Below are 21,949 nucleotides of genomic sequence, written 5' to 3' on the forward strand. Positions count from 1 at the left end.
TCATCCGAGCTCCCCACCCACCTCGGAGTATCACAAGGACAATGCTAAAGCAAGCGGGCCTCCAGCTTGCAGCACCAAGGTTACCCGGATGATATACTCCAGCAGAAGAATTAAGAGATTAATAATTCTACCAGATTGGCCCATGAGCCACCGCCTTCTGGCATAGGACTCTAGGCAAATTACAGAACAACATACTTCAAATTCAAAATGTTTTAGATTATAAAGCCAAGTCCAAATTTACGATTCCAAATGATATATGTGCATTGATAAATATAATAATGCCCCATGCACAGGGCTTGGCATGACCAGCCGATTGGTCGAACCGGGCCTATTCGACCACCCGTCTAGGCGAGGTCAGGGCCGAAGTGGTGTATTGAGCAACAGGAACACGGTTGCAAGCTCCTATTGCCCTCAACCACCAGGATCCCCTCCTCCGCCGACACAGGGCTGCAACCCACGGCAAACGGGTTGGTGGACCAAATATCCCCCCGGGTCCACTACGGGGATGTCGGCGAGCTCTTGGCGTTACCCAGCACCCACCACGAGGAGGTGGCTTGCCACGGGTGCCAGAAGCACAAGTAGCCGCGCTGGTTGGGTGGCAAGCTGAGACAGGAAATCAGGGGAATTGGCGGAAACGCCCACAACACCCTGACCATCCAGTCAAGCTGGAAGGCGTCCCCGGCAAACGCTTTCAGAACCGCAATCCGAGGACAAACACCGGGATCTGACCTGTCACGAGAGAGGCGAACAGATCCACCTGGAAACAACCTGAACAACTAGGAGATAAATATCAAATATCTCCCGATCGAGCAACTACTCATGGGGCGCTAGAACACTGCGTGAGCGCATCTGCATGCACATTGTCCACCCCAGGGACAAGGCCCCAGGCATAACCCATATGCTGACCTGATCGTACCCTCCTGAAGAAGCGACTGAGACACCGTGCCGCCTTGCTTCAGAAGGTATGACATCGCCGTCTGGTTGGACATCTCCAGACGAGCCGCATAGCTTCGAACCCGGTGCACAAAGTGTTCGAACAACAACCTGACGGCTCTCAATTCTAGCACATTCTAGCACTGCTGTGCCAACGCCTGCAGAATGGGATGCATTCTCAGACGTGCACGCCTAACTATATCCACCATTGCCATCCTGTTGCCTAGCAACTGAAGGCAAGTTCGTACTGAGACCACGGGGATCTGCACAAAAAGTAAAACTACGCCCTGTACCTTGGTAATGCGCTCTTGGGACAGAGAAACCAACCCTTGGGTTGTCTCAACTTCGCCCCCAAGAAAACCAGATCCTGTGTTGGCACCAGTTCTGATTTTTTTTTTTTTAATTGATAACCCGACTGTGTGGATTCTCGACTTAGGTGTTGGGAGAACACCCTGGGGATCCAGTCATCCAGGTGTGGGAAACAAAAGCTTCCCTGTGCCCTGGCGACCGGAACTGGCACTAGCCCGAGTGAACACCCTTGGCGTCGTGGAGATGCCGAAGGGAAGCACACGACACTGAAAAACACACCCCGTCAACGGAAAACCTGTGGTATTTCCTGAACTCGGGAAGCATCAGTACATGGAGGTATGCGCCTTTGAGGTCGATTGACGGGAGACAATCCCCTGCCTCTACAGATGAGATCACTGACCGCAGTGTCTCCATCTTGACAGATGCACTTCTACCATGCTGTTCAGACACTGGAGATTTAGAATGGGTCTAAATCTTCTGTCTTTCACGGTAACCAGTAAATATATGGGGTAGAACCCCATAATCTCCTTACCCAAAGGAACCTCTACGGCCGCCATGTCCAGTAAGGACTGGATTTTGGAATGTGGGATTGTCACCTTTTCCGGTGCTTTCGTCATTGGATTGCAGTGAATCCCGGCAAAAGGAGGCTCACGCTTCCACTGTGGCATGTGGCCATCCCTCATTGTGGACAGAACCCAGGGCTGGACATGATTCTCCCATTTCCGAAGGAATAATGGGAGTCGGCCACCCACAGGTACTTTAGACACAAGGCAATATGTCCCGCCTGATGGCAGAGAGACTGCCGCTTGCAACGGAAGGGGGTTGCTCAAGGGGATTGCGTTCTTTCACTCCTGTAGTGAATCAGTCCAATGAGGCACAACGCGGACTGAGTTGGTGGTTAGCTTGAGCCAAGGACTGGAGAGCTGGAGGGTTGTTTGAGTCCGAGTACTTGAACTGACTAACAGCCTCTGTGGCCTCCCTAACTACTGTCAAAGCCCCCTGGAAACAGGACAGAGCCCAGCCGAAAAGGTAGATTGTAGTGCCTGCTGTGTTGCCAGTGAAAATCTGGCGACAGACAGCCACAGCTTACGAAGGTCCAACACGGCAAACATCAGACTCGTGCGAGCGCAAAGAGTCAGATATGAATAGACCTCTGTGAACTGCCACGCAAACGTGGACAAGGTAACTTCCTCGTACCCGTCTCCTGTGATACGATGTAGACAGTGTAGCACAACCTTATGTTGCTGCAAGGCATTCCGATAACGCTCCTCAAAGGAGCCTGACGGTAAGCCAACGCCTGGCTGTGGCCCGATGACCCTCCGAGCGCAATCGAGACGTAGACGCACTCATCGACAACAGGAGAGTCAAATAGCGCATTCTCTCCCATCGAGTAGCGGCGGTTGAGCTCCGGGAGATCAAACTGTGAGCGACAACCCAACTGAATACTGAATAGGATTAACGACTTCGCTATTGAGCGAAGGTAATATGCGCAGCTAGATCTCGGCTACCCAGGAAGACGACCATTGGCGTCAGTACTACAGTGATCCATTCGCGTACATGCCCCAGGGACGATCCGAGCAAAAAGCTCCCAAATTGGCTTACCCTTGGTTCACTGGGATTGACTGCGGAAGCAGGGACCCCTGATGCACTGAGCAGAACCGGGGCAGGCGGTAAAGCCGCTGCTCGAGAACCACCAAATTTGTTGCCGGTAACCCCCGGGGGACCCGCCAACAAGGACAAGGGATCCAGAAGAGCCAAATTGTCCGAATCAGCCTACCCTTGGCTCACCGAAGAACCAGGGTGCCGAGACCCCATGGGGTTGGCTGCCGAAGCAGGGCCCCCCAATGTACTGAGTGGAACCGAGGCAGGCAGCAACGCCGGTGCCTGAGGACTACCAGTTAGGTTGCCAGTGACCAACGGTATGAGATCCGATGGATCAGCGCTGGCAAGCGGAACTGTACCCGAGCCAGTGCTCAGTGCAGAACCCTTAGGGCCAGACCTGAGCCTAGACACAAGGCTTGGGTGCCCCCCTCTACTCTCTCTGCCTCTCAAACAACCCCATACCGCCAAGGTCAGAGGAACGGATGTCGAGCTCCTGCTTATGAAGATCGGACATCGCATCCGTGATCAGAAACCAGACCCCTGATATTTGTTGCTGCAAATGCTAGTGCGGGGTGGGGGGCATGAGAAAAAGAGGTAAGAGGGAAAGAAGAGGGTATATTCCCAGACTTAGCCCGCTAATCCCCTGGAGTACGTAACACAGAGGCGAAATTGGAACAATCAGAACCAAACTAATGGTAACTGATGTACAGAAAACATACGCAATAGAACACACAATATGCAAAATATGAATGCGTGGGCGATAATAAATTGTTGAAATACATTTAACCCAGCTAAACAACAAAGAATAAGAGGATAAATGTAAGTAACAAGTGTGTACATATAATTGCGTAAAGCTATGAAAAAAGACTGAAAGTGTTGAACCCAACCTACCCATTTTGACTGGAACAAGAAAAAAATGGGTTAAGACATCTTAGCATGTAAAACACACTAACAAGAAAAAATGAGACGCAAGCGAAACACTTCCCGCACTAAAAATAAGCCAAAAAGGTCGCCATCTTGCCTGCCCTATGACAGGAAGATAGGACCTGACCGGCAAAGTTACCACAATTCATGAATGAAAATTTCAGTCAAGAAATTCCCACTAACACCCGTGCGAAAGAAAAGGAACCATGCATACAGTAGCTGACTCTTTCTCACTCATAATTCCGTGGGTAGATAGCACAAAAATCTATTTAAATGGACCACGTCTTTCTAGTTGAACGACAGCATGAAAAGTAAGGTGCGAGGTAGATGGCCAGAGTTACCTGCTCTTGGCTGTAGGGGGCCCTGGGAGACCCTGTAAGGGTGTTCTCACAAGACAAAAAAACGAGTTTTTTGTTTTGTAAATATTTTATTATTGAAAACAGTTACAACTGTTGTAGGGCTTTTTAATGGACATAAAAATGGTTATATATACCCCAACGAGGACTTCTTCTGAAAAAGAATCTAAAAGATGGAAACTCAAACATAGAAGCATGGTGGCAGTCAGACAATGGATCACTGCAGAAAGCCTGTAAAAACACTCAGGCAGGCTGCAATACTCCCTTGTAGCACAAAAAAACACAAAAAACAAAACAAAAAAACCCCCCCGCGATTTGAAACTATGATTGTTTGTCAAACAACTTTTATCCTAAAGTTGAATACAATTCTCAAATTTAAATGTTCAAGTGGCCAGGTAAAATTATGAGGATTTGCAATCTTAATTGCACATTCAACTTACTGTTTATTTTGAAGTGAAATTCATCTGCACATTTTGACTGCTATAATTTCTCAAATCTACTGTTTTGGGCAGGCCCAGTCTGATCAATAGCCTTGTGATTTCAAGAGATAGATGTACCTGGGTCAAGCGTCCACACTGCATCGCGGCTCAGCTGCTGCCGATCACCCTGGCCACCAACCAACACGGCGCGGTTGTTGTGGATCATACACATGGACGACCCCCATCGGCTGCTGGGACTCGGGGCTAAAGACAAAACACACACATACACACAACCTTGCACAATGTGCTGATTACAAGAGATACCACACCCTCATTGACATATGATGCTAAAAGCAATCAACATGTGAATATTGGCACTTGGAAAGCATGCCATCTCTTAACTGTTGTATGTCATCCTTGCAATTCTTCAGAGTAGTGCCAGTTTGATCAATGAATCCCGCATAAATTCTCGGCCACACTTTGAGGAAATAGAGAGATTACAACAGCACTGTTTCAGACACAGTGATTCAGCTGTGAAGCCTGAACTCCACTCCATCGCTCCAAGGTTGATTTTTTATATCACTTAGAAAATGATTTTACTACAAATGTCACGTTAAGCATTCTATGGGACAATATGAACATGAAAATTTCTTCTGAACTCAAACGCCACTCACCAATGAAGTTTATAAAAGGTTGGCAGATAATAAACAATAATGTAGCTCAACATCTGGAGATATTGCTAGAAAAATACCTGGTGAAATGGGAGTCGTGAGAAATGTTGTACCTCAAAAACCATGATGCCATTTTCCTAACCCTGACTACTAAAATTTTGAGGTTAGAAGTTTAAACTGAATTAAACCTACAACATACCCCGAATAGAGACATCTTTACATCGAGAGATTCTTGGTCCAGTTTTGGGCAGTATGTCTGAATTCACTTCATTCAGTACTGGCATTCCTACAGTTTCACAATTCTTCTTGCCATATTTCTTTGGAGTTTTGAATTCATTCTTGAGTGCCCTCATTCTGGTGTTGAGTTTCTGCTTGCGTGCAGCAGGGCCTTCTGGTGTGCCATCTGTGCTCTCACGGCCCCTCTTTTTCTGTTTCGTCTTCCGTGGCAGTGGTGATGGCGTGGACAGCTAACATAAGAACAGAAATGGTTGTCAATGTTAACAATATATTTTTAACAACAGCTGGTGGAGGGAGGTCCAGTACAAACACTGGACCTGGCATGGCAACATGGAACCTACTGGACCAACAGCTAGGAGAGGGAGGTCCGGGACAAATGCCCGAACCAGCATGGTAACATTAGCAACATGGAACATACTGGACAAAGGGGATGGAGGAAGGAAGTGGGGACATATTCAAGTACAAATCCTTGTGACAATGAAACTTCCTTTTGCTTGCTGACCTGTGGTGTGTTTTCATTTTCTTCTTGTATATTCTCCTCCTTTACCACCTCTTCCTCCATGGCCGGTGTTGCGAGATAGCTGTTGTCACAGTAGTCAACCCCCTGTACTTCCACACACAGCTTGGCCAGCGACACAGCACTGTTGTTGTGTTCAAGCCTAGCTGTGTCCTTGGTCTTTTCCCACAGAATACATCTACACACAAAAATTCATTGCCTTCAGAATTTTAAAGACAAATACAGTCATCCCTTGTGGTAACGCCCTTCACAAAACTGTGGATTTGGTTCCAATGCAGTTAATCCATGACTACAGTAACAAAAGTAGCCCAAATATCACATGTCATCAGAAATGTATATCAACAAATCTGTCATAGTGCTCTGGGTTAATCATGTTGTAAACTAGCAAAGTTAAATGCGGATAGCAAAAATCAGTGCTATTTACAGCACTGTCTTAGTTGAATAACTGGTAGCACAACAGAATTGTTGTAAATGATTAAATTATCATGTCTGAGAATCAGTTCAGGCTGAGAATCGATTACTTCAGCATTTGTCTCATCCAGGAGCAGCATCAATACCAGTCTCAGTTTTACATCACTGAACACCACTGCAATGGCAAAAGCGTGGAGTCTGTGTAAACAGGGAGCAGCTTAGCCAACACACTTGCAACATTTACAAAGAATGCATTAGATGAACTGAAAAATTCTTTTTAAAACAACATGTCTGCACTGATTTACAAATATAATGAGCCTAGCATCTAGGGCTCCCCGCTGAGTGTCCTGTACGTCTACAGAAGGGTCTACCATAAAAGTGTCCTGTTTGGGTGAAGTGTTGTGAACAAATACATGCTCCAATCTTAGTTCCCACGTAGTATCAAGAGGAGTTATCACAAATTTATGCGACATCAACGAACTTTTAGAAAGGAATGTCAAATAACATTCCACCATATTAGGCTGAGATGAAGTCATTTGAAATTTAGGAGAAAGGTGCTACAGTGACTACAATCAGTTGCTTTCAACAGATCCTTCTCAGATATTCAAGTCCTTGGCCATAAATAGATTGATGGACGATCCTGGGACAATTGATCACTTCTGTACCTGAACTGAGAGACCCAAGTATTAACGTTTCCACATCAGTACTATGATCAAGATTTTGCAAAGTTTATGATCAATTGATCACAGAGCTTCAGAAAAGGGGGCAGATTTGTAGAAACTGCGCAACAGAAATCACCATTACTCAATGACTTTGAAGTTGCAAGAATGTAAATAAAATAGAAATATGACACACCAACACTTTATTGTTTCACCTTGTTGTGAAATTGGGATTTGAACACATACCTTGTGTGTTCATCCAGTGAACCAAACTGTATCCTGTCATCGCCAAGGGTGATGCTGACATCAAGCGCTGTACCTGGCTTCTTTGTTTCATTGTCAAAAGGAAACTTTCCAACGGAGAAAAGCACCACCGTGTGAGGCAGTGGCACCGGCAGCCTGCTGTAGAAGCATGGACTATTGTCTGACCTGGAACAGCAACATACACAGTGTCATGTTGAAATACATAACCAGGTGTTAATCACGTGATCGTCAAGGGCTGAAGTCACTCACAACAACAAAGACAAAAAACGTCTCAAATAGAGTGAGTTATTGAGCCAATATGACTGGTTGTGATTGCTTACAAGTGTTTTGTGCATTCTATGCGTAAATGGCTGCCTCAACTGAAGTTTGGAGACTTAAAATTGGTACATTTTGTCCACGGGTAAGGACTGCCAGGTGAGTGACTGCGAATTGTGTTTATGAAGAAAGCCAGAAAGAAAACAAGATTTCTTTGATGAGCTATGACAAACTTATAATTGATGGAAAAGTGATTATTTTAGATGAAGAGAGCGAGTAACTGCTTCAAACAGGTCAACGCCAAAACTGGAAACCTGACAAAAGACCTCCAAACAACTACAGGAGGGACAGGAAGGTGATGCAGCAGCTGCAAGGTCCCCTCCTGCCCTGGATGTACAAACCTTTACCACATAGGACAGTGGCTGTGTGAACTCACAAAAATCAAAATGTGTTCATGCTGCTGCTAGCATATCTATATGTGCTTGGAATGTGTGTGGTTTGTTGATAAAAAGGTCTGACCTTGTAACATTTGGTCAATGTACAATATTTTCTGTTTTCTTGAAACCATGTGTACTGAAACTTCAACTGCACTAGAGGGCGCATTTACCGGGTTTGTACTTTACTACAGTAATGCAAAATGACAGTACACAAAAGGAAGACTGTCTGGTGGCATATGTGTGATGATTCGCTAAGGCATTGCAAAAACTTTAGAAAGAGTATATGCACACCAGGATAATAACATCCCATGTATAACCAGTGAGAGCTGAAGTTGCACTGGAACAAGCCAAGTCAATGTGTGCGCTGAAGCACGATGATGCACACGTTAAGTAGTACAAATGGTAAAGAAAAAGAAAGCAAGCGAGTGACCTATCCCTGTTGTAGACTATCCCTGGTATAGCTAATGTTACTAGTGAAACATCCTGTATATAACCAACATAACTTGTGAAACATCCAGTGTATAATTAATGTTACTTGTGAAACACCCAGTGCATAACTCATGTTACTTGTGAAACATACAGTGCATAACTAATGTTAATTGTAAAACATCCACTGTATAACCGATGCTACTTTTGAAACATCCTGTATATAATTTGTGCAACATCCAGTGTATAACTAACAAAACTTGTAAAACATCCAGTGTATAACCAATGTCAATAGTGAAACATCCAGTGCATTACTAATGTTCATTGTAAAACATCTCGTAAATAACGAAGTGAAACATCCTGTGTATAACTAATGTTACTAGTGAAACATCACATTATGACATGTATACACCAATGTTACTTGTGCAACATCCAGTGTATAATTAATGTTACTTGTGCAACATCCAGTGAATAACTGATGTTACTTGTGGAGAGTGATTCTGCAAACTAATTTTTGATTGGCATTCTAGAAGTTGGTGATCAAAAGTGAAACACACAAGTGTGCACATAACAGTTTCTCATTAAATCTTAGAGATGTTGGAATCTTTGTTGTTCAATGCAATAAACAAGCTGTCATCCAAGTATTTAAGTATTTTACATTGTAGATGTGACTTATATGAATCCCCTCGGAAGGCTAGACCCAAACACGTCAAGGGGGTGTTACGTGAAATGGCTACAATTAGTATGTTGATATAAAATTTCATGAATGAAAACTCATTGTGGCTATGTTATGAATCGATATCATTAGAGATCAACCCCCAAAAAGTGCAGATTTATTTTGTCTAAACATATCCATAATGCTACACTCAATCACTAACCTTTGATTTGACTTAAAGCAAACATTACCAAAATTGCAACCAACTACTCAAAAAGTCAACTATGACAAGTTCAAATGTTCAGCAACATCTCCATTATTCCTGTCAGCATCCGTCAACATTCACACAAAGAGGGAGTTTAAATTTGTTCTTTTAAAATTTCGGAAAGAGTTCTGCCCGTAACCCACATCTTTTTACATAGAATATTGCCACCTTCCCCGGTGTAATATTCCTGCACTGAAACAAGTTCATTGATGTGTTTTTCGTATCTGTTCTACTTTACTGAAAGTATATCAGGCCCCCCTAAGTAATTGAAGGAATTACAGCAAATTTGAAGGAATTGCATCTCAAATGTAAACAAACGCAGCCCACTCGCGAAACAATTGCAGCGATATCGGTAATTTAGCGGTAATAACAGAAATACATCGGCCCTATCGGAAGCAATGTCGGTAATACTGGAAACACGATCGGCCATCTTCGGAGATTTTTCGGTCGCGAGCGGAAACTCACGCAGCAAAACATGGCGTCGTTGGAAAAAGCACCCGTCTCGGTGAGATTTGTTTTTAGTTTCTACTATTACATTTTTATACTTATCCATCTTTGACCACCCGTGTTGAATGCGTTTAGGTATGAGGTGTTGTCGGGGCAATAGCTTATGTTTTTAGGAAAAGATTGTCACTCTAGGAGAGCGTCACAAGTCATGCCCCTGTAGTTTGTTTACATCTGAACATCGAAGTCGTACCGATGATTACGAACGTGCGCCAGATATAACATCATTTTTTTTTTGTAAAATGTGTTTAAATTTGTCAATTGCACTTCGTAGCAAGAAAAATTATGGCTCATAAACGTCTTCATGGCGCACGTTCATGATGTTCGTAATCATCGGCACGACTTCAATGTTCAGATGTGAACAATCTCCAGGGGCATGACTTGTGACGCTCTTCTGCAGTGACAATCTTTTCCTAAAAACATAAGCTATTGCCCTGACAACACTTCATACCTAAACGCATTCAACACGGGTGGTCAAAGATGGATAAGTATGAAAATGTAATAGTAGGAACTAAAAACAAATCTCACCGAGACGGGTGCTTCTTCCAACGACGCCATGTTTTGCTGCGTGAGTTTCCGCTCGCGACCGAAAAATCTCCGAAGATGGCCGATCATGTTTCCAGTATTACCGACATTGCTTCCGATAGGGCCGATGTATTTCTGTTATTACCGCTAAATTACCGATATCGCTGCAATTGTTTCGCGAGTGGGCTGCGTTTGTTTACATTTGAGATGCAATTCCTTCAAATTTGCTGTAATTCCTTCAATTACTTAGGGGGGCCTGTATATTTAGGATGAGGTATGCATGCCAGTTTGTAATTTTGGCTTTTGATTGGGGTGGGGGTTACTGGCGGAACTCTTACCACCAAATTTATGTCACATATGCTGAATAACAAGAAAAAATTCAGAAATGGCGATAACAATGTCTTGTTAGTTGTTGGGAAAGCAGAGTTTTCACGACCGCAATTCCTGCTGACGATGAACATCTGTCAACGAGCAGGGTACAAGGAGACTGTGGCTCCAATAAGTATTTGACAGAAGGCATGTTATGCTGGGTAGGCCCTGTCCCACTGATCAAAATCTTCTTGGCAGACGACTCAGAGCGTGGCGGCTCATCTGCTGGTTAAGTCTTGCCATGTTACTGTTTACCCTCCAAAAACCTGGCTGGCCTTGGTTTAACCCCACTAGGATACTCGTGACGAATATTCACTACGGACTTCTAATGACCACTAATTACTCCTCTGTAGCTACTAGCCTACTATCAGTACTACTAAACAAGGAACATTTGCCATTTACAACATAAGCCCTCATCTTAACTATCCAAGCTATGGTCGGCTTCCCGGTCGCGTCTTTCAACACACAGTTTATGGATTTTACAAAAAAAAATACAACAAAAAACCCAAACAAACGTGCTCAACATACTTACCAGGTTAGCTCTACAGGCGGTGACTGAATGTCTGCTAACAGATATAGTTTAAAACCGTTCATGATTCTTGTTTTCTCAACATTCAGCCAGCACGACTGACCCTCCCAATCTCGTCCGCCGACAACCACAATGAAATTTGGCGCGTATTTTGGCTTCAGGTCAATTTCTTGAACGAGAGTTACTTCCCCTCCACAAATTGTTATAGTTTGTTTCGGATAAAGTGAACTTAGATTGTGTTAAATGGTGGACAAGTGGGTGTGGGGCGAGTTAAAGTTGCTTACAGGACAGTTTCATATCACCAACAGAAAGACTGGCATAAGTCTGTCACTTATAGCAACAAGGGACCAGTATAGCTGATCGAGTCACTGACACTAACAAATGGACCAGTATACAGACCCGTGCCAGTGATATTCAGACACGTGACGTATAATGTCCATATAGATTTTAGGGTAGTAGACACGGCCACTCCAGGGAGTGGACACGACCAATCCTTCCGATCTCTGGAGGGGAGAGGACACGGCCGCACGTCCAATGGTCCCAGATTGTGGGTGTTGAGATTGCCAACCATAGTGCGGTTGGGTTTGAGACCTTTGGGTGGGGAGCTTGAGTGTCATATTTTCCCTGTGTATGTGACAAACCGGAGGACTGGCTGATTGATATAATTTCTTTATATATACTGACATAGTTCACTGTCCAGAAGAAAGTTTGCTAGTGGCTTATATATACATTGACAGACACCCTGAAACACATGTTTGGGGAATAACTACCAAGTTCAGGATAAACATATAAATATAAACAATTACATACAATCATTCCATATCACATATCATTTCTAACATATAAGAGATAGATCTAATATGAAAACGCTACGAACAGACGCACAATAAGTAATGCGGTAATAGTTATATTGCCATTAACACGATGACTGAGACCGCCAAGAATGATAACTCCTCGACACTATAAAAACGTTTCAAACACGTCGTACCAACGTACTCACAAATGTAATGAACGTGTTAAGCACATTAGACAAAATCTATCAACTATGTGATGAACATAGATACTTTATACATGTGACACAATAATATTATTCATACCCTGTGCGTGACACTTGGGTGTAGAAAAGCCACGTCTCCCAAGACGAATAGACGGCTGCTACAAGGACAAGCAAACAAAAGTCTCAATATTCTAAATATGTATGTATGCAAACTACATCGCAAACCGCTGTCTGATAAATACATGGTTGTGCGTGTAGATTGTTCACAGACCACTTGAATTCATCATTTGCACAGCCTTTCAATGAAATTTACAACTATAAGGCGTTATTGATTAAGTCACTGATCTACAGAATGTAGAGTATTCTATGCATAAATGGTTCGGTGCAATGTGAACGAATAAACAAACATACATTTCAACACACACATAAGCATTGGCCTTATTTGTGAATCATACTGCATGGTACTCTACACGCAAGAAATGCCTGTGCATACTATTTACAATTGCACCAATTTACATTTAACTAATTTCATTATCATCAAGAACATATGACTGATACTAATAACATTGTTATGTAGTGCCACACATATATACAATACTTGAACATTGTTCCTACCTTAGATCTGAGATGTTATTTGTCTGTTGCTCTGAGATGTTGTCGAATTGAAGTGAAGTATAATGGCTGACATGCAAGTAGTATTTTTGTGTTTAAAAGAACCAATCGACACAAGTGTCAAACAAGTCAGAGGGCACAACACAAGCGATGACACAATCTCTTGACACCCGTTATACCTGCAATGGACTAGGCAAGATCTAAAAATAACCATTTAAACATTTAACATTTAGAAAAGGGCCCTACTTGAGTTAAAACTACAGACAATGACAACTTCAAATGAACCATGACTTCATACCTGCCACACTTCTATTCAAACTACATGTATTAACTGTAGACCACAAAGATATTCACAATCATTTTTACAAAGTGCGATTATGTCGTGGAATTTATTGCCTGGTGAATTTGGTTAAGCTATTTCCCTTAGTCAATTTAAAACAATGATACACCCAACAGAAACCCATAACTACTTTGATTTGAATGCAGAAACGAGATTTTGTCAAATCATCCACTGTCGCCTCAAGCTCGACTGTAGTGATCTAAACGCGGACAGATATAAGCGGCACATAACGGAAACATTAGCCATTAGCTCTTTAACTGTCAGAACTACACGAATCTAAGGTCAAATATGTATTTTTATACTCAAGGGTATGATGTTAAAACAACTTTATACGGCAATGGTGCATCGAATAACGTAATAAATAGTGACATTCTCAACTCATGACACCACTTCATTAAAAAAAAATAACCGTTTTCAGTGATTATGATCCATGCATGTACCGGTATATTGAATGTCAGAGAAGCTAGATGCAACAACTTCTACAACAACTGACTTGGGTGAGTGAGTTAATGTTTAACGTCATATCGGCAATATCTCAGCCATATCGTGACGAGAACATTCAACAATGAAAAAGAGCATATAAACATTGTAAAAACCCGTCAACGAAGGACAATACAACAACTAGAATATCACAAATTCAATTAAAACTAGCATGGAAAGTTAAAACTAATAGCACTATTTAGACAATACAATATAAAAACAGACTATAGATCGCCAACAACAGAAGGTAGATCACCACACTAGGAACCATGGGGACTTACAGTACCTTTGCTACCTGCATGGTCCCTAGTTGGATTTACACCATCCCTTCAGCTGCTGGCGATTGTATGAAAAGTTAGTCGACATTAAAAGAACATGAATACTACGATTAAAATCCTGGTAGACTTAAATTTACTGTGAATGTTTGTGGACTTACGTACCCTCTCAGGAGGACAATAATTTTACAATACTTCAACCCCCTTTGAGGGTACAGCCACCAACAATTCAAGTTACTAATGCAAACTACCAATCATTAAAATGCATCTATTTACACAACATAATTTTCAAAATTCCACCAAAAAATCAATTTCTTTTAAAAAACCAATGATTAAATGACAACTAACAGTGTTAAAAAGGTCCTTGATAGTTTTGACATTGAAAAATTTATCCCTTGTGATGGAGAATTCAACACAGTCAAGCAGAATATGCTTGACCGTGACTCTCTCATCACAAAGGATACAAAAGGATCCTCCCCTTTCAAAAGGTACACATGAGTATATCTAGTGTGGCCAATACGACATCGTCGTAAAATAACCTCTTCAAATCTGGACTGACAACCCAAGTGGGTATAACCAATGTGAGGTTTTATCTCATGTAATTTATTGATACCCACTTGGGTGTCCCACGTCTTTTGCATCAGATCACGGATATAAGATCTAATGGTGGCTTTGTAATCACTATAAGGAACAAGAAGTGGTGTCACAGATTTGTTGAGTGCTGCTTTAGCAGCAAGGTCAGCCAGTGTGTTACCAGAAATGCCTACATGGCTGGGTAACCAACAGAAGACGATGTCGTATTGGCCAGTAGCAAGATCATTATACAATTCAATAATTTCTATTAAAAGTGGATGTTTGCAAGAAATATTTTTAATAGCCTGAAGGCAAGAAAGAGAATCGGAATAGATTATATATTGTTTACGTTTAGGGTGTCTTTGAATATATTTGAGAGCTGTTAATATGGCGTTAGCTTCAGCTGTAAAAATAGAACTATTATCTGGTAATCTAGAAGATATTGTTCTGGATCCAATGACAGTGGCACAAGCCACTGCGCCACCGTCCTTGGATCCATCTGTAAATAAGGGTTTGTAATTGCTATATTGATGTTTTAATTGATGATATTCTTGTTTATATTGTAAGTCATTTGTTTCTGATTTTTTAAATGATGTTAATGTTAGGTCCACTTGTGGCCTGACCAATTGCCAAGGAGGAGAAGAAAGAAGACGGGAAGGAGATATACTTTCCAGCTCAATGCCGACAGAAGAAATAAATGGTTTAATTCTGTGCCCAAGAGGTGGAACAAGAGAAGATTTTTTGTTATACAAATCCTGATAAAGGGGATTGAACACACAGTTAAAGGCAGGGTTAGATTCATTAGAATATAATTTAGTAATGTATTGTAAAGACAATTTTATACGACGTTGTGTAAGAGATGGTTCATCGGCCTCAACGTAGAGACTATCAATAGGTGAAGTTCTGAAAGACCCAAGGCAAAGTCTTAAGCCTTGATGGTGGACAGAATCAAGAAGTTTAAGGTTGCTTTTGCAGGCTCCACCATATACGATGGAGCCATAATCGAGTTTCGAACGTATGAGTGATCGATATAGGTGTAAGAGGGTTGTTTGATCCCCTTCCCACTTGGAGTTGGAAACAACTTTCAACAAGTCAAGCGCTTTCAGGCATTTAGTTTTAAGGGACTTGATATGAGGCAGAAATGTTAAATGGGAGTCAAAGATTAGGCCCAAGAACTTGGCCTCCTTTACAACTTTGATGGGAGTGCCATCTAGAGATAGTTCAGGGTCCTTATGTGGTTCATATTTTCTGCAAAAATGTACACAGTTAGTTTTGGAATTAGAAAATGTAAAGCCGTTTTCAAGACACCATTTATTTATTTTGTTTAAACAAAGCTGCAGTTGCCGTTCAATAGTATGCATATTTTTCCCACGACAAAAAATATTAAAATCATCCACAAATAACGATCCATCAATTGAATCGTTTAAAACTTTGGATAAACTATTTATCTTTATGCTAAAAAGTGTGACAGACAAAATACTGCCTTGTGGAACACCCTGATCCTGATTGTAATGATCAGACAGGGTAGAACCCACTCGAACTTGAAACTGTCTGTCATTTAAAAAGTTGGCTATAAATTGAGGTAAACGACCTCGCAAGCCGAAGTCATGTAAGTCTTTTGAAATACCACATTTCCAGGTTGTGTCATATGCTTTTTCGAGATAAAAAAAGATAGACACATCATGTTGTTTATTAAATAGTGCATTTTTAACAAATGATTCTAAACGCACTAAGTGATCGACAGTACTTCTGTTTTTACGGAAACCACACTGTATATCAGTTATAAGGTTATTTGTTTCCAAGTACCAAACAAGTCGATTATTTATCATGCGTTCCATGGTCTTGCAAACGCAACTAGTTAACGAAATCGGCCGATAATTGGATGGATCCGTATGATCACGTCCAGGTTTAGGTATTGGTACTACTATGGCGTCACGCCATGAGGGAGGAAAGTTACCCGATGTCCAAATATCATCAAAAATATTGAGAAGAGTTTCTAGGCAGGATTCTGGTAAGTGCTTCAGGAGTTGATAATGTATGTTATCAGTTCCTGTAGCAGTGTCATGAGCTTGATCAAGAGCAGTATGGAGTTCATGAATAGAAAACGTTTCATTATAATCTTCCCCATTATCAGAATTGAAATTAATAGTTTTCTTTTCTTCTTGTTTTTGATATTGCTGGAATTTTGGTACATAATTTGAAGAGGAAGAATATTTAGCAAGGGTTTCACCTAGTTTATTAGCAATATCTGATTTGTCAGTAAGCAATTGATCTCCATGTTTAAGATGATGGACAGTAGATTTAGTACCTTTACCTTTGATTTTCTGGACCATGTTCCATACCTTGGACATGGGTGTCCGAGAATTTATTTTGGATACATAATTTTGCCAAGATTGGCGTTTGTTCCGTTTAAAAGTACGCCGTGCTTTAGCATTTAAAATTTTAAATTTATTTAAATTATGTACCATAGGATGACGACGGAAATAATATTCTTCCTTCTTCCTTGCCTTCTTCCTTGCCTTCCTAGCTTGTTTGCATTCATCGTTGAACCATGGTTTTCTTATGTGTGGAACTACAGAGGAATTTGGTATACACTCATCAGCTATGGAGTTCAGTTGATCAGAAAAGCATTTAATAGCATCTGGAACGTCAATAAAACGTTCAGGTTTAAGTTTTTTAGCACACAGTGTTTTTCAGCAGCCCAGTTAGCCTTTTTAAAATTCCGCCTTGATGATGGAGGAACATCAGACGGAGTTACAGCTTTTAACATAGTAGGAAAATGGTCACTTCCACAGAGGTCATCGTGGACTGACCATTCGAATTCATTTAATAGTTCTGAATTTATGAGTGACAAGTCGAGAGGAGAATAGGTTCCCGTACCAGGGTGTAAATATGTGTTGGAACCATCATTATAAATACATAAATCATTGTCAGAACAAAAGTCCTCCAACAATTTCCCTTTAGTGTTTATATTTGCACTACCCCAGAGTGGGTTGTGTCCATTTAAATCTCCCATTATAATACAGGGCTTCGGGAGTTGGTCATATAGAGCTTGAAGATCGGTTTTGACAAACGTCGAGGATGGCGAAATATAAAGAGAGCATAGCGTAAACGCTACATGTAAAGTAATTCTAACTGCAACAGCCTGCATATTGGTATTAAGTGAAACAGGGCTTTGAATAACGCTTTGTCTGACTAGAATGGATGGTCCGCCAGTGGCCTTATCACCCGGAGGGGAAAAACAATGATATGCATTAAAATGACGAAGGTCAAATATATCTGTTTGTTTTAAATATGTCTCTTGGAGACATAACGCTGAAGGTGTAAAATCTTGGACATATAGCTGTAATTCATGTAAATTCTCTGCAGTTCCACTGTACAATATTATTAGAATAAACTATCTTTTGGGGGGATTTATTGGGGATCTACCCCGCACTTTTTTGGAGGGCGACAAGCTATGTGCCCTAGAATGGACGTTTTCAGAAACGTCCATGTCCTCGAGAGACCCATATTTGTTAAACAATTGTATTTTGTTCTGTGACCCTTTAGGAGCTCTGCCACTTAGTTGTTTCATAGGATCTGGCCTTTTAGGTTTAGTTTTAACAGTTTCTGAAGATTTTGGAGTTGATTGAGAAGACTCATGATCAGAGGATGCTACTGATTGGATTTGAGACGAAAGTGACTCTGGCGTTTGAGTAGATATTGCAGGTGAAAAAAATCAGAGGAGCTTCTGATGTTATCCAAGTCAAGTCAGTTTGACAGCTTGCGGTTGATTTTGTACTTGCTTCCGACGATGTTTTAGTAATGGAAGCATAGCTTTCTTTAGGTTCAGAACTTTGGACCAGTTGTTTGGCCTCTGCAAAACTAATGTTTCGGGTGAATTATAGTTTGTTGATCTCCATGTGATACTTCCAGACAGGACATTCTTTGGAAAACGATGAATGGGCACCAGTGCAGTTCGTACATTTCTTAACGTTACTGTCACAATCTTCCGTTGTATGTGTCTTTTCACCACAGTGAGCACAAACAACAGACAATGTGCAGTTATTAACCCCATGGCCGAACTTTTGGCATTTGAAACATCGAAGAGGGTTTGGAATGTACATTTCAACGTTGATGTTACAGTATCCTGCTTTCAATGATTTTTGAACATTTGGAGAAGAGAAAGAAAACAAATATGTATTTGTGTTGACAGTAGCATCATTTCTACGGGTTGTAAAACGTTTGACAAAAAGGACACCTTGCTCCTTCATCTCTGAGGCGATGTCAAGTTCTGACATGTCAGCAAACAAACGTTCACGGTCCCTGACAATTCCTTTGCTCGTGTTAAGTGTTTTGAGATCGTAACTGGAATACCGACAAAAGATTTAGTACTCATAAGATTGGTGGCTTGCTGTCTTTTTGCACACTCAACCAGAAGGGCACCGGAACGTAATCGCCTATTGTTTTTAACATCACTAGCGATGCCTTGTATACCTTTAGCTACGGCAAAAGGATTCAACTTTAAAGGGGTCTTGTCAATGGTCTCAACAACAAGAAAACGTGGCCAGTAATCAATTGAGTTGGGCAGTCTGTGGTCAGTTTCAATGGGATCAGTATCAGGTTGACGTTTGCTCTTTTTTTGAGGGGTTTCGTAAGCCATGTTTAGTTAGTTAGATTTCATCATCTGAGCTCCCCACCCACCACGGAGTATCACAAAGACAATGCTGAATGAAAGTGGGTCTCCGACTTGCAGCACCAAGGATACTCATATGATATACTCTAGCGGAAGAATTAAAAATAACTAATCCACCAATCCACTTCTGGCATAAGACTCTAGGCAAAGTTCATACGATCATAATTCAGAATAAAAAAGTTACAAATCAACAGTCGTGCCAAGACCGAATTTCAAAACAATTCCAAATATCAAAATTGTGCAATGACACAGACACAGTCCATGCACAGGGCTTGGCATGACCAGCCGATTGGTTGAATCGGGCCCATTCAACCACCCGTCTACGTGAAGTAAGGGCCGAAGTGGTGTGGTGTGTTGGGCAAATGGAACGCAGTTAAAAGCCCAACTGCCCTCAACCACCAGGATCCCGTCCTCCACCGACACGGGACGCAACCCACGGCAAACAGGTTGCCCAATTTAGTCGCCTCTTACGACAAGCAGTGGGGTGCTGTGGACACATTCTGTCCCGGATCCACACGGGAACAACTGACTTGGATACTAGACATAACTAAAACCTACCAACATGATATTTTGTCGTCGAACTACTTAAACTATATGTCCACCTATTGGAGAACTTCAATGTACTGGAGCGGCGTTAATATAAGCTTCTTAGCTTGTTCGCCTATCCAGATTTCATCACATTTTGGAAATATAAATATGTTTAAACTAAATATGGGTTGGGTAATGGGGTATATTCACTGCTACAAATAATGCTCCAGATTGTAATCAGCTTCCGAGTAGCATCCTCCAGATGTTGCCATACCATGACTATTGTAAACCGTCTAAGATTATTGCCCATTGCATCTCTATGATTACCCCAATGTTATGTTAAAATGATACATACCAAATGAATACAAATAATGAATAGGCCATATTCTTTTATTGTTATTCCACATTTGAAAGCACATACCTTGTTATAAAAAAACATCGTTGAATGAATCATTTATGCGTTTCAAAAGTATTAGATCTAATTAATATTTATTATATAATGTGGTAAAAACCATTTTCTAGTTACTATTACTGGGCGTTCAGTTTGTTCCCAACTCACTTTAAAGGAGAACATGGGGCCAAATCAACGAATTACACATCATCAAATTTGCTGAAATGAAGATGTTAACTACATTCAATCAGTGATCGTTCAGAGCCATGTTGTATGTGTACGATTTCGTGGTAATAGCGACCTGACACGAAATATTGAATCACGTATCGGTGATGAAAATAGGGTGTGTGTCATTGATTGCAGATCACCCATGTAACGACGATTTTCGTGTTTGAATCTGCTGTTTTTCCAACACTGAAAGTAACGATGGCCTTTGTTTTGGTGAGGTAGACTTTGCCATAGCCTTTGAAAAGGCTACTGTGGTTTGGGTTGACTTACTAAACAAGGAAAAGGACAACAATATAGGAATAATGACCAGTATTATACAGAAAACTTTGCACTTGAAAGATCTTGTTAGTGTCCTAGAGCCTCTGTTGTGGCTGCACTCATGTGGTAGTTCAGGGCGGTGTTGAGCAAACACTAGTTGCATCGATATGTGTGTTATATACCAGTACCTTGAGCAAGCACTAGTTGCGCAGATATGTGTGTTATATACCAGCACCTCGAGCAAGCACTAGTTGCGCAGATATATGTGCTATATACCAGCACCTCGAGCAAGCACTAGTTGCGCAGATATGTGTGTTATATACCAGTACCTTGAGCAAGCACTAGTTGCACAGATATGTGTGCTATATACCAGCACCTTGAGCAAGCACTAGTTGCGCAGATATATGTGCTATATACCAGTACCTTGAGCAAGCACTAGTTGCACAGATATGTGTGCTATATACCAGCACCTTGAGCAAGCACTAGTTGCGCAGATATATGTGCTATATACCAGCACCTTGAGCAAGCCACTAGTTGCACAGATATGTGTGCTATATACCAGCACCTTGAGCAAGCACTAGTTGCACAGATATGTGTGTTACATACCAGCACTTTGAGCAAGCACTAGTTGCACAGATATGTGTGCTATATACCAGCACCTTGAGCAAGCACTAGTTGCACAGATATGTGTGTTACATACCAGCACCTTGAGCAAGCACTAGTTGCACAGATATATGTGCTATATACCAGTACCTTGAGCAAGCACTAGTTGCACAGATATGTGTGCTATATACCAGCACCTTGAGCAAGCACTAGTTGCACAGATATGTGTGTTATATACCAGCACCTTGAGCAAGCACTAGTTGCACAGATATGTGTGTTACATACCAGCACCTTGAGCAAGCACTAGTTGCACAGATATATACCAGCACCTTGAGCAAGCACTAGTTGCGCAGATATGTGTGTTATATACCAGCACCTCGAGCAAGCACTAGTTGCGTAGATATGTGTGTTATATACCAGTACCTTGAGCAAGCACTAGTTGCACAGATATGTGTGTTATATACCAGTACCTTGAGCAAGCACTAGTTGCACAGATATGTGTGCTATATACCAGCACCTTGAGCAAGCACTAGTTGCGCAGATATATGTGCTATATACCAGTACCTTGAGCAAGCACTAGTTGCACAGATATGTGTGCTATATACCAGCACCTTGAGCAAGCACTAGTTGCGCAGATATATGTGCTATATACCAGCACCTTGAGCAAGCCACTAGTTGCACAGATATGTGTGCTATATACCAGCACCTTGAGCAAGCACTAG

The 21,949-nt window shown here is 41.7% G+C and overlaps 1 protein-coding gene across 1 annotated transcript in view; it reads right to left on the reverse strand.

The window, feature by feature from the left end:
• Positions 1-11,457, reverse strand: part of LOC137295444 (kelch domain-containing protein 2-like) — a 44,035-nt gene extending 32,578 nt beyond the window's left edge. Inside the window, exons 1-5 of the mRNA XM_067826816.1 lie at positions 11,271-11,457; positions 7,285-7,467; positions 5,954-6,146; positions 5,414-5,681; positions 4,682-4,807 (exon numbers count right to left, since the gene is read on the reverse strand). Coding sequence (XP_067682917.1) covers positions 4,682-4,807; positions 5,414-5,681; positions 5,954-6,146; positions 7,285-7,467; positions 11,271-11,332 — 832 coding nt within the window. The 5' untranslated portion in view covers positions 11,333-11,457. The remainder of the gene's footprint in view (positions 1-4,681; positions 4,808-5,413; positions 5,682-5,953; positions 6,147-7,284; positions 7,468-11,270) is intronic.
• Between the last annotated feature and the right edge of the window lie 10,492 nt (positions 11,458-21,949).

This window comes from Haliotis asinina, chromosome 8 (genome assembly GCF_037392515.1).
Source record: "Haliotis asinina isolate JCU_RB_2024 chromosome 8, JCU_Hal_asi_v2, whole genome shotgun sequence".
In the NCBI taxonomy this organism is placed as follows: domain Eukaryota; kingdom Metazoa; phylum Mollusca; class Gastropoda; order Lepetellida; family Haliotidae; genus Haliotis; species Haliotis asinina.